A 14,518-nucleotide genomic window follows, 5' to 3' on the forward strand; every position below is an offset into this window, starting at 1 on the left:
CTCTCTCTCTCTCTCTCTCTCTCTCTCTCTCTCTCTCTCTCTCTCTCTAAAATAGAAAAAAATCTATTTTAATATATTTTCGTAAAACAACGCACGCAACGATGCGTAAAAAGGATTTTAATTGACACAAGCGACATTCGCTTAATTAATGCGTTTTTCCACGCTTTGATAAGTGAACCGCTTCGATGCATATCATGCACCGTAAATTACGAGGCGTTTCTTTTTCTCTCTCTTTTTTTTTGTCACTGTCGCATTCGCGATGTTCAAATAATTGCATGAAATCGCTTGAGAGCGCTACATATTCACGTCCCGCCGCGATTTCACACTAATGCAAATTACTAAACGAAATTACTAAAGCTAGTGCGTGAGTTCAAATGAATACACTTTCATTGGAAACAAAATGCTTTTCGCATTAATTACGATATCATGAGGCACGTTTAGTACTCTATAACATCTGCGGGGCATTCCCAAATGTATTGTGATTTCATGTTTGTTAAATCATATTATTACTGATAGATTATCCGAGTAATAACATATCGGTGGCACCACTGCACCGGTCAACTTTGTATTAATTTATATGTTAGCAAATGCACGTTTGCGTCGTTTGTAAACGCGATTACGATAGGCATCATTCCTGCCCTCAAATTATTATGGCAATAATTGTTTTGCGAATCATACATACAACGCGCTACAAAATGTCGCATAAATGTGGTTCCATTGTTAGAACTAATATAATAGAGGAAACGATACGCACATGCAATAAAGCAAGCACAAAAATTGTACATCTGTTTCACTTTATTACATAAAACGACTCAGATAGTTTAGCAGAAAGGACATATCTTTTTAGAGAAAAACATAAGCAAGAGAAAACTATGTTAAAATATCCAACATCAACAATGTTAACAATCCAATAATATTTCTGTCTGGTTATACGGTTTAGGAGCTTGAAATAAAATGATTTCATGGAATTTCAAAATTGATCTTAACAAATATTAGGAGTTATTCTAAATAAAATAAAAAAATTTCTGAAAATACAGTATTGCTTTTGACTTATAATATACCGTTTCTATTAGATATATATTTAGCAAAAATTTTATACAAATTACATATTATAATAAATCATATAATTTATATTAGGGATAGATAATTTTATTTGTAGAATAATATATATCTGATAAAATGATATCTTACTCATGTTATATTAATTTATTCGTTACGCAAATAATTGCAATGGCTTTTATGTTCGACAATGAATACTAATTTAACAATAACAGTACTAGTTAATTATGCGTTTATTTATCGTAACAGTTCCTATTCCATATGCATTATGGCGATTAACATTATCTACGAACAACTACACGAGCAATCTATCTGATAAACGCTACACAGATTCACGTATGCTTGTATGTGTAAACTATTCAAAAGCATTATCCAATAAAAATCATTTATTAAATAATGCTTTGGAATATATAAATAACATTAATTAGTTTATTTTATACATCAAAATTTTAAAATTCGAAGCTTGCACGCTACTTTAAATTATAATTGGTGCCAAAATCGACATAAACGTTTTCATTAAATTTAATGAAAATTTAGTGTAATAAATAATAAATAATTAAATACTATTGTCACTATTCATAAAATCTAACGTGACTTCTGCAAATTACAGTTACATGATTGAGTAATTATATTACGTTACGAATATCGAATTAATCCGTTTATTGTGATTGGGATCTATGTGTTATTATGCATCTAACAGCGCGTAGTTTGGTTATGCAATTATAACAATAATTGATGGGTCTAATCGAGAATCGCATATCCATTAGGACGTGGAATAATGGTATCGAATAGTTACTTATTTTGTGCACAGAGAACTGAATTTTCCCGAATTACACGTTATATATTCAAATTATCGTGTCCAGATAATCAGTTATTATTGCAGTGTATGTGATCGATTTTATAATAAGATAAAGTAATATTTTACAATGCATTTTGAATTATTCCTACGTATACGTCATCACCTGTTATTTAGCTCGTTTACCACTTTGACGGCAGAACTCTACGTGTGGTGTGTGATTACGACAATAATAGTTACACTAAATGATGCATTCTGTAGCAACGTTCGCGGTTAACGGTCTGATTACGTATTGTAACGCACGCGTTGATGGCTTGTTTGTCGAATTAATTTTCTTCAAATATATATGCGCGTATAAGTTAAACCGCAATTATCACTTTGTAATGAACTAAGAAAGTTATTAAATCACACTTACAGCACGTATTCGTGATATCACTACTTATGTAAATTATGTTCCAAGTATTTCAAATATTCAAACTACTTTAAGTAGTTAAATACAATTTATTGTTTAGTTATTCCATCACTTTCATTATTCCGTTAATATTTGTAAATAGAGAGAAAAAAATAAGACGGAATAGATAAGAAATTATATAAAATACAATTTGCGGTGCATTCTGGAGGCAATCATCAAAATTATGAAAAATAATTACGTCATATAAATATCTTGCGAGTTATTTTAATAAAACAAAATATTTCACAACTCCTTTCCTTCCTTTAGTTAAATATACATATATGATCAGCGATGATATAATGAAAGCAACCCTGGATCATGAGGATCGCAATAACAGCTGTACCTAAGTGGTCTATTATGTGCCGAATTGTACTCACCGGCAAGGATTCAGGCGTGTGGTCCAGCACGTATATGCTATTCGTGTATCCGTACAGCATCGTGTCCAGATCTGAAACCCAAGGAGAGCAAGCAGAACATTAAATTGGATCAAACCAGTCGCAAGCCGTGCGGCACACTAATACGCCAGTAATACTCGCGCGTACTCACACTCGTGGCTGCGTCACCGCAGTATTCTAATTTACGTTGGATGCACCGTAGCACAGAGGAAAGCAATTTCCTAACACGGCCACGGGATGAGAACACGCTCTCAAATTCCCGACGTCCTCTCCTTACTACCCAGTGCGTTTCCTTCAGGACTTGGCGAATCGCTCTAACATTATCTTACGACAACATTGCGTTTAACTTAGTTCAATGTTTACGTACATAGAGAACTTTCTTGTTACTATATTACATTACGTTATACTACATTATATCACCACAGTGAACTTTGCAGGTCTACTTGATTATTTGAAAATAAGTATGTCTTTTTTAACACGATAAGTAAATAATCGGTATCATCGTTAAACATAGTGTTATACAGTAATTAATTAATATAAATTGGCCATTTTTTTCTCAATACATAATTTTATACAGATTTACACTTAATTAATTTTTTATACATAATTATGTACATATGTATTTCTGTATGCGTCAATTATTACAATTATTGAACAATTAATAATTATTAAGTATGCTTTTATAATAATAACAAAACTGATGCAATCTTTAAATAAAATCATTTATCAGAGAAGAGCTTGCCAGAATATGATTTATCGAAGCCGCACGTTGATTGTAAATAATTCTGACACAATAATCATCGAAAAGTTAACGAGTTTTTCCGCATTGACGCTCGTAGCTTTAATGGAAAAAAATTATTATCGACGGTGGAAATAATAGAATAGTGACAAAAGCGTTGTAGCTGTTGTAATATATTCGTAAAAAATTTAATAGCAAGGTAGTGGTCGATTGCACAGTCAGAGAACTAATGTTTCCGTTGATATAAAATTTAATGATCCAATCATGTGAATCAAAATACCACATAAACTCGGCCATAAATTTACATTGTTAATGATTTCCTGTTTTGCGGTTACAGCAGACAAGGTAATATAAATGATAATGTTAAAAGCATGTTATAGATATATGTAATATGGAAACATTAATAAAAATATCTTCTCTCATCTATTAATTAAATTAATTATAATTATTATGCAATTTATACGATGTAATTTAATTATTCTTATGTTACATATAAACGTGATTAAATATGTAATTGATAAATTGTAACAAAATTGTATAGCTTTTTCTCTGTCTGACTAGTAACAGTTTTCTTTTCTTCCACGTCTCTATGCTACTATTCAGATACATTTCTCGAAGGAATCGTTGCAAAATTCCATAAGCAATATTCTAAAAAGATTACTGAATATTCAGACGGTGTATTCATGGTGCAATGATATATCGATATCCTATTGATTTATGAATCGAAAGCTTGATGTGTGCTAGCGAATATAAGTTCTCAAAAATTATTGCGCGATATTTTCCGAATGGATGAAAGGCACTTGAGACCTAGATAGCGATTCATTTCAATATAAAAGTTCTCAACTTTCAACCTCGTCTATTATATTGCATTCGCGTATCGTTCAAACGAATATACAGGAATCAATCGAATCCAACGATGGTTGATTTCCGATGAAACGCGACGACTCGCTATTTCTATGTCTCTTTATTGAAGAATATGCGGTACACCACGTTACTTCAACAATTTGGTGGGAATTTCAATTTACAAGAATTGCGTTACTAAAAGATATTGGTACAAAACATAGGATCACCTTGAGACCATTGGATACTCCAGACTGATAGAATTTCTCGCAGCAGTTTAAGCTGTTTTAGAAGAATAAGCGTACATGTATAAAGTTGAGCTTGAAATATTTTTAGATGAAAAAATATTATTTTAAATTTAATTTGGTAGCATTTAAATAAAAAAGAAATTTAGATAGATATTATGCAAACATAGATTTATTATTGCACCTTGTAACACAATAATAATATGCTTAGAAAGCAGTTAATAATAATTTTTATTTTAAATTTATATTAAATATCTGTAATTTATTTCAGCATTCAAGAATAATTATTCCTAATTTTATATGACGCATGATATGAAAAAACATATATGAAAATACATATAAAATACAAATATGAAAATACATATAAAATAAAATATGTAAAAGACTCTTATTTTTACATACGCCAATTTGCAATACATTTTTTCAGTTTTATAAATTGAGCGCCGATTTAATTTCTTGAGCTTGAAATGCAATCACAAACTAAAGTTGGAAGTAACAACTCAAATTATAGTCTTTAAGGATACATTATAATAAATACATCTTAAAAGATTCTAAAACACACTGCAGTAAATATTGAATTCTTTCTCTTGTTTGATTTATTCTCATCGATCTAATGTTTATTTATAACATATAAAATATATAAGACACATATAAAATATGTAAAATCATACATCTAAATAAACAGCATATAAAATTATAAGTAGAATTTTATTCTCTAAAAGCTTTCTGTCGCAAAGTAGAGATTTATTGAGCTTGAAGAGTTACAAAATGCACATTAAATTGTAGGTTTGTCCATTTTGCATTTTGCTTGCACAGAAAAAGGAAAACACGTAAATTAAAATTCATGAATAAGCATAATTGTGATTTGTCACTGGAGATCGTTTCGAAATTCAGTTTCATGAGGATGTTTAATCGGGCAAATATAACGCACGATATTGTTACGTTGTGCGTGTGCGATGATACAGAATTCGCACAGAACGCTCGACGAGAGATAGAGAAAAAGATTTATTGTTTCTGATTCATCTAGACTCATCTCGCCAGAGTGATCGAAATTGCTTGACCAAAAACCAATCCCTCGTAAAAGCTGTGAAAGATTTTATTTCCATGATAACGCTGTGTGAGTAGACAATATTGTCACAATCAATGTTGGTGGGACAGTCATGTACAGAATCGTTTAATGCAATATAGTTATTAACTATTAAGGTATTGTTAAAGAAGAAAAGATGACAGTAATTCTTGATTTTTAATTAAAAAATTTGATTTACAAAAATGCCAAATTATGAAAATAGAAATTTTATGTATACCTATATATCTTTCAATATTTAAAATATTAAAAATATTCGCTCTATGAATGTTAAACAAATGCTAATTTTCATGGCAGCAAAATTAATTCTGAAACGCATTTATTTTTCAAACAAACAAAAATAACTGTGACCAAAATCTAAGAGAAAACGTATATAGAATGTTTATTTCTAGGATTGCAGAATAAAAACAATTAACACATTATCAAAAAACAAAATTATTAAATTGAAAGGTTTATTAATTTAATGTTCGTACAAAACGTTTATTCTATTGACAACTTATGAATATGTATAAAATCAAAATTATATATAAAAATTATTTAAAATAAATTTCTAATAAATTAACAATAGACTTAACATGATTTAAGAATAGTTACTTTATAGTTTATAATATGTCACGATGTATATGGCTTGGCTGAAATGTACACAGACAGAGAGATACAGCGAAAGAGGCGGAAATACAAAGCTGCAGTGCAATACAATGGCACTCCGAATTGCGTCCATAAACCGCATCGCCATTGCATACCACAAATATCGAAATTGTTTCACGCCACTGATATATGTGTTCCTCCACCTCTCATATTCTTCGCGCATCGTGAACTGTAATCGACTATAACCCCTATGGTGCCAGTTATGGCCGGTTTTCCTTATACCCTGTTAGCCAATACATTTACGTGATAGTTACATTAAAATTTTCCAACGTAAATTACTGTATTTAACTCGTTATAATGCAAGTTAAATGAAATAATTTACGATTTTGCTAAAGTATTTAAGAATTTAGCTAGAAACTAATTTTGTTGAACCCCATCAAAATAATTACGTATACAAATCTGGAGTGATGCTACAAAAGATTTTCATATTCTAGTAATCAGTAAAAGTTTGCAACAAAATTATTTTTAGATTTGAAAATCCGATTAAATTTTGAAATACTTAAAATCATGTTCGTCGTTGCTATCTTTGAATGTCAAGGAATTATCAATTATTTTTCAAAAGAATGATACTACATCTCTGGTTAAAAATTCGACTGTTTGTTTTGTTAGCAAAGAATACTGTGAACGATTGTAGCATATGTTATCTACGTCCGTTCGATACAGCACTTTACCATGAATACGACGTCACGAGAAACGTGTGTGCAACATCGAACCAATCTTGACAAATCTCCTTGCGTTACATGATAAACGACAGATGCGACGCGGACGGAACTAACTCTTCGTTTGTTGCGTCACGCGTGTGCCCTCGTTTTGCGCGAATATGTTCTATATTTAGAATTTGGCTTTGATCAATTTTTAACAGAGAATTGCACTAGCGGGAAATATCGTGAACTACGACAAAACAATCGTTCAATTGCTATGGTAGAGCTTGACCGTAAAAAATAGAACGAGCTATTCGTATTTGCGACAGAAATCGACCTATCGAGTTATTTAAAAAATTCTCTCCACGCGAGAGATTATTGAATCTACAGATTCCTATTGTCACCTTTCGATTCTTTCGAAAAAGGAAAGAAAGAGAGAGAGAGAGTCAAACAATGCAGAGTGGAAAGATATATTGCAAATAGTTATTTTTTTAAAGTAAAGAAAATAAAAAATAAAATATCTACATTAAAATATATAGGAAAAGAATTCTTATTTTACTTTCCCGTAATAAAATTTATAAACTGCTTTTTTAAAAAATATACAATATGTTTTGAAATATATCGAACTTTATTTGGAGATGTTATTCACTGAAGCATAAAGAAATCGAAACGAGTACGCACTAGACCGCGGCAATTTATTACTAATTACTTTTCTGTGCCGAGTTATTTTACTACGAATGCGTTTATCATGGATTTATCGCTATTATTTTTACTTTTCCTTGCGAATATCTGACTAAATATGTATGCAGATATTCGAACAATCACGATATGATGTGAAAAATATTATTTACGGCTACTAAATATACCTGATCCCTTGAGATGCAAGTCGAAAATATATACAAAACTCTGATCTAATTATATTTATACACATATTGATTTATAAAAAATAAATTAAATATGTTTGATTTAAATTTTAAATAATAAGCATATTAATTAATTATTAATATTTATTATATTATTGTATAATTGATATTTTATTGTTAAATATTTTAATTACAACGAATTATAAAAATCAAAATATTAAACGAAATATAGCAATAGGTATACCTTCCTTCATCTATCACTCTTTTTATGTTGTAATTTGTAATTATAATATACATAATAATAGTTAAATTCTAATAATAATTTTCCTCTTTCAATTTCTATATGGAGATAAGACTGATTATTTTAGTCATAATTCAGTTTCAAAGAATTCATAATTATAGACAGTAATTACGGCCAGGTGTTCCGCAAAATCGAGTTTAATACTCTGTTCTATCGCTAACTTCGCAACTTTACTGATTTACGAAATGTCATAATTAATCGACATTGAAATGCAGCGGAACAATTCGACTATTATTACAATTCGATTGTCGCATTTTGTTAATTACAATAATATTACTCGTACAAAATAATTATTTATGCATGACATAAAAAAAATTACTATTTTGATGCTTCATGATTCGACTGTGCACTAAACTACATATGTATTATTGTATAACATTATTGAAAAAAAACTCTAAACAAATTGATTATATGAAGTGAAAATTAATTATGAGGAAAAACATTATTTTTATTTACATAAAATACATTATATTTGATTAGAATTTAATTCCAGGAACGTATTCCGCTGAAAGGAATAGGATATGATAACATTCTTTAATTTTTCTAAATCTTATGATTATTTTGAAATATTACTATCAAAATTCTGTTATCAAGATAGTTTCATTTCGTCCGTTCGCTGAAATGCAGGCGCATTTCAACGCTGACAGACCGATCACAGGATCGAAGTTTCACGAAGTCCAGGAAATCATGCTTGTCAACTGCGCGCACGTCGACGCCCGATGCAATTTCCGTACAATCAAACGGCAAACACGGATTCGTTATACGTTGCTACTCTATCGCAGCGTACCCTTGTAATTCCATATGCAAATTCTATGCTGCAAGCACGAGCACGCTGTGCCAGGAGATCGAATCAATATTGTACCAGAAAGGTCGGATGCTACGTCCAGCCAAATAATTCACGACCTTACGTACGTCGCAGTCATCATTGCGCCAAGAGATATGTCGAAAAATAACATTTCATAATTTGCAATTTTAAAATTTTAAGTCGTCAAGATAAATGATCGAGTAAAATTAAACTTTGCTTTATCTTATAGGTGTGCGCTGTAGAAACTATAATATATTGCTAAAGAAATTCATTAGTCTTTTATTTTACTTTGTCGCGTAATGTTCATTTCGCATTCATTGCACGTTTATCATTTATCTAGTTAATTGAATAATCTCAAATGCGATATGAGATTTTTATATAGGGACACAAATTCTACAGATAATTCCTTGTAAATTATAGATGAATTGCTTTTTTTATCAATTTTGCGAAGCAATTTATTTTATATATATAACGAGAAATTGATATATAATTTTTCTGTTATACAATATTATTTTTCAGTACGAGACAAATCAACTCGCGGAATAAGATATTTGAGACTGATGGAGATAGATAATAATGATAGTAATCGGCACAGGCTAAGCTACCTTTACACGGACTTAATCAGGTTTAATAACATTCGCAGTTATAAAACTGGTCAATCATAGCTATACCTTTGAAGAATGGATTAGTTTCTAACTATGGATGTTATTAAACCCGATTAAGAGTATCCGTATAAACGTAGTCATAGAAGTCGCGCTAAAGCATCGCGAGGCTGCCGGATTTCCGTATATATCTATCTATATAACCATGATCTGGACAATTGCGGAGTCTGGTCATTCATCTATGTTAGTCAGAATATGGCCATAGCGTTATAAATTATATTTGATATGACAACAACGCGCGCGCGCGATAGGTCAAAGGTCAGATTAGTTTGACATTTTAAAATTACGCTGGAACCGAAAGTTCAATAAAAAAAGCGAGCCTTTGCAGAAAATGTTTTTTGCACTTTAAATGGATAGCAGAAACGCCGGAAATCACGACACGAAACTGCGGAAAATGGCTCCTGCAAAAAAAGCCGCTCCATTGGGGAGCCATCGTTAAAAGTTAAAACACCAAAAAGAACACGATATGCGAAATTTGTTTGTGTAAAATACGAAACGCTACACTTGTGTGATAACAGTTGGACAGTTTAAACTTTATGGTGGACAAGCTACATGGTAGAATTTTTTCAGCAGGGGTTATTCAATCTTTTCACACGCACACATGACACCCTTTAGATTCCAGATTAAGGGAGGTAGATTGTGGCGTTTAATATCGCGCAGTGAACAAATATTCGCGCGATGACGAACTTTATTGCACCGAGATACGTGCGGAGTTTTTGCTAGTCAATGCGTTCCGCGAGGGGTTGATAAACAGTCGTTGCTCGCGACCTGTTACGGAGCCATTTTTTGCGCCCATTTAAACTGTCTCGCGCAAACGGCGATGCATAAAGTCGCCCGGTGTGTTTATCGGTAAGCACCGGGTACGCTTATAATTTATTTTATTTTCTTTCGATTATCTGTCACCTGCCTTTCTTCTTAAATCCATTTCGCAAAAATAATCCCTTCGTTAAATGAGGATAATCGTAAATGCGAATAATTACGCTTCTGTTGAATTTGTTCATTACTAAGAATAAATATTTGTACGTCGTATCTATTGTAAAATACTACGTGTACAAATCAAGATTTTTTGATGCTAAATCGAATCAAATCGAGTCAATGAACGAATATAACGTTTAATTAACAATGTCATAATTATTGTTGAATTAATTTTTAATATATAAATGATAAGTAGATATTATATAAACAATAAGTATATAATATAACAATAATATATAACAATAAGTATGTAATATGATATATAGATAATAAAAAAATTTCTATGTAAGAAAAATAACATTAATTATATGATAAATTTATAGAAACTATTTTATTTATTAACGAAAAATATATTTTTATAAGTTTATTGTCAATAAATATGTAATTTATATTCGAATCTCTTAAATACGAAACTTTTAAATAGTTCGGATTTGAATCATAGAAATTCAAATTTCAGTAGAATCGAATCTTACTCTTTAAATTTCTTGGAGTGACATCTTACTCCAGGGAATTTAGGAGTGCCTAATACTATTTTAATAGTTTGCACATTTCTAATAAATAAATTAATTTATTAAATAATAATAATATTATAAAATTAAATAATAATAATAAAAATTAAATAATAATAATAAAATCATATAAATTGATTTATATGTATGTATATAATTAAACAGTCAGATGATAATAACGCAAGTACAACATATTGACTCGCTTTATTTTTGGATAAAATTATATATACATATATTAATACTAATTTTAATACAATATTTTCAAATTTTGTTAAAAAGCGCTTCTGCTGTAAAATCAACAGAACGATAATTAAACTCTATTAACCTTCCGTTTTCATCCTATTTACTGGCGTCTTAAAAACTCATTGCTAAAGTCCAAGGCTTTATGAGGTATGCTTCTCAAACTTATTTCGTAATTGACGTTTTTTACGAGGTTTCTCGTTAGAATAAACTTTACTCACGAGAAGTAATATTACTTCATTAAACTTCTGTAATTTTTTTAATTTCTTCTACACATTAAATATATTTTTTAACTTTCCATAACTTTTTACTTGTATATTTTTATGACAATTTATGTTTTTTCTCATCATATGTATATATTTTCTATTTTAAACGGTAGATGAAATATAATAATCCTCCCTTATGATAATATTTTACTGTACTCAAAGCTTTCAACTTTAATAAAATTATATTAATATAATAACGAAATATTGCCTGAAAAGGCAATTGTTGTTTTCAAATTAATATAATTAGATTTTCATTAAAAGGTAAGAAAATGTGCACGTAATAAATTTAAAAAAAAAAGATCTATTCGTCTATAGGCAACGTATCTTTTAGCTAAGCGCGGCATATTCATTTCTGATGTGTAGAGACAGACGTGGGCGCAGAGAGAATGGAAAACCTCCACCCCAATCAATAGCCCGTGATGAACGGAGCAACGGCTATATTGGAATAGCACTGATGGCGTATAGACGCTTGGTCGGACCCTGATGAATTATTCAATGTTAGCCAAGTGGACCTCGATGTATTTGCTCCTAAAACCGAGTCCGGCGCCCCATAACGAGTCATTCACTTGATCTCGTTCCTTGACTGAAACCGATACCAAATGCCACAACTCGTGACGCCCTATTGACCCTCAGTAAGTCAGCTCGCACGACTTAACGCCATCATCGTTATTGCCCGATAGCATCGCACGAGGCAAACAAGAACTCACTTGCTTTACCGGATGTATCGCAAAAGTTTGCTTTGGAGAAGTTTACCATGGTATATAGTAATAATGCATCAAATTATGTAATAACTTTCTCGCCTGTTTGCTTAGTAAATATTGCCGGTAGTATCATAAATCGTTTTAAACATTCGTTTCTTAAAGACTGATAAAACGAATTGCAATAAAGAGTTAATTATTTTATCGAAAACAAGAAAAATGTTTCAACTAAAATAATAGAGTAACGTCATTTAATTGTTGAATAAATAATAATTTGGTACTTTTGAAATAATAATAATACTGAATACTTTGTATGATAAATTCATTATAGATGTAATTAACTTCTATTATCGAATAATATCAATAACTTAAATAAAATCAATAAATAAGCTATAATTATATAATAACATAAATCATTTTTACTTTAATATTTCTTCAAATTTAAATTTTGCGATACTAGAAATATAAAAAAATGTAGATAACATCAATTGCAATAATATGTATAAATAAATAAAAAATAGTATTTTTTACAATGTACAGAATGTAATAAGTATTTATTTTAAGTGTGAAAGACTGATTTGATAAAGAAATAATCAATACAGAAAAAGAGCAATTTAATTGTAATTATTCTTATTTAGAAGTCATTTTTGCGAAATAAATTTAGTAACAAATAACAGATTTAATTTCTAATAATGATTAATTAATTAATTAATATAAACAAAGCAAGTACAACTGGTTAACTTTATTATTGGTTAACTTGTGGTTAAGCTTAACCTGATGAGCTTTATCTATGACATTATCATAGATGAAGTCTAATGGATAAAATATCAGGTTAAGCCTAATCATAAGTTAACTGGATAATGAAAAACCGGGCCTTAAATGACTATTTTCAATTAGTTCTCAAGTATCAGTAGAGGACGATCGTTTTTTTATTTGCAAACATTTGCGCAATACGAATGTCGCGTTCCTTCTCATCAGCAAGTTTAATTAGATCGAACCGTTCGTTACGACTGATATCGAATTCTCGATGATACAGGAAAGAGAAAAATGTCGATAATAATCGCAGCTACGATTCGCGCATATAATCCGTTTCGTCAATTATCACCGATAAATTGTATTTGGAACACGTTATCGGTGCTTTCATTATATAATCGCCTACGCATATAAATCTGAAAGCATACAATATGCCTCATACGTGAGAGAAAGAGAGAAAAAGAACACAATGTGCTAGAAATCATAACAATATACTCAATTATAGGATGCGAGCCGCTTCAGAGAGCGTATTATCTGTTTCTATTATATACAATACGAGCTTTCATTCGATTCTTATGAATTATGATTCGTTATTATTATTTTCAAAATATTACAAGATTAAATCTTTGATTAAATAATTTAAATAATCTTTTCAAGTGTTCTTTAATCATTAATCACCTTACGAACGATTAGATAATTATAGCAAGTCAATTTTAAGTTTTATAACATGTACCTTACATTCCATATTTTATATATTACATCTTTTACAAACATTACTAAATAATGTTATATAACTGTTTTATAAATTTCAAACTGTATACTTTTCAAAAAAGTGTGTGTGTGTGTGTATGTGTGTGTGCGCGCGCTTTAAATATCGTTATTAATTCAATCAAAGCAAATTTGATATCTTTTAAACTTGAATTGTTTTAATATTCAAAAGAAGAAAGATATTAATAAACAAAAAGTAATTAATATATTCGATATGCTAGATGCGCGCTTCTACATTTTAATATAATTCCTATCTATTATAAATTTCTCCTACCTTTTAATATCGTTAACGACGTTTCGCATTCTGTACGGATTGTATTTATCCGAGTTTGTAACAAAACGCCTACATTAACTTCGAGGATCATTATTAATTATACAAGAAAATGGCTCTGCTGTCGGCGTGACAGTTGCTGATCTAGAATTTCATATTAATTAATACAACAGACGGTACGGGATGCCCTCATGCGCGTTATTATTAATTTCAGTGCGCGTTGACTCGTTCGTCACAAACTGTTTCTGCATTATAACTTCGCTCGATGTTGAATTCACGAGAAGCGCACATTATTTTCTGATGTACTTAAACGTTATGGACTGCATTAACGATAATGTGTTATGTATTAAAATGTATAATCGCTACTGTATTTTTTTTAGAAAGTCGATAATATGAACTATCAGGTTAAAAATAATCCTTTGAGATTTTAAGTTAAAAATTTAAACTGCTAACGTTAAAGTTTAACTATTAATGTAACGGATTAATCACTAAAGAAAATGTACAATACG

At 30.2% G+C, this 14,518-nt stretch overlaps 1 protein-coding gene across 1 annotated transcript in view; it reads right to left on the bottom strand.

Annotated features, from left to right (window-relative positions):
* Positions 1–14,518, bottom strand: part of LOC108783089 (uncharacterized) — a 72,629-nt gene that overhangs the window by 7,948 nt on the left and 50,163 nt on the right. Inside the window, exon 4 of the mRNA XM_018551550.1 lies at positions 2,684–2,754. Coding sequence (XP_018407052.1) covers positions 2,684–2,754 — 71 coding nt within the window. The remainder of the gene's footprint in view (positions 1–2,683; positions 2,755–14,518) is intronic.

The sequence above is a fragment of the Cyphomyrmex costatus genome, unplaced genomic scaffold (genome assembly GCF_001594065.2).
Source record: "Cyphomyrmex costatus isolate MS0001 unplaced genomic scaffold, Ccosl1.0 scaffold141, whole genome shotgun sequence".
In the NCBI taxonomy this organism is placed as follows: Eukaryota; Metazoa; Arthropoda; class Insecta; order Hymenoptera; family Formicidae; genus Cyphomyrmex; species Cyphomyrmex costatus.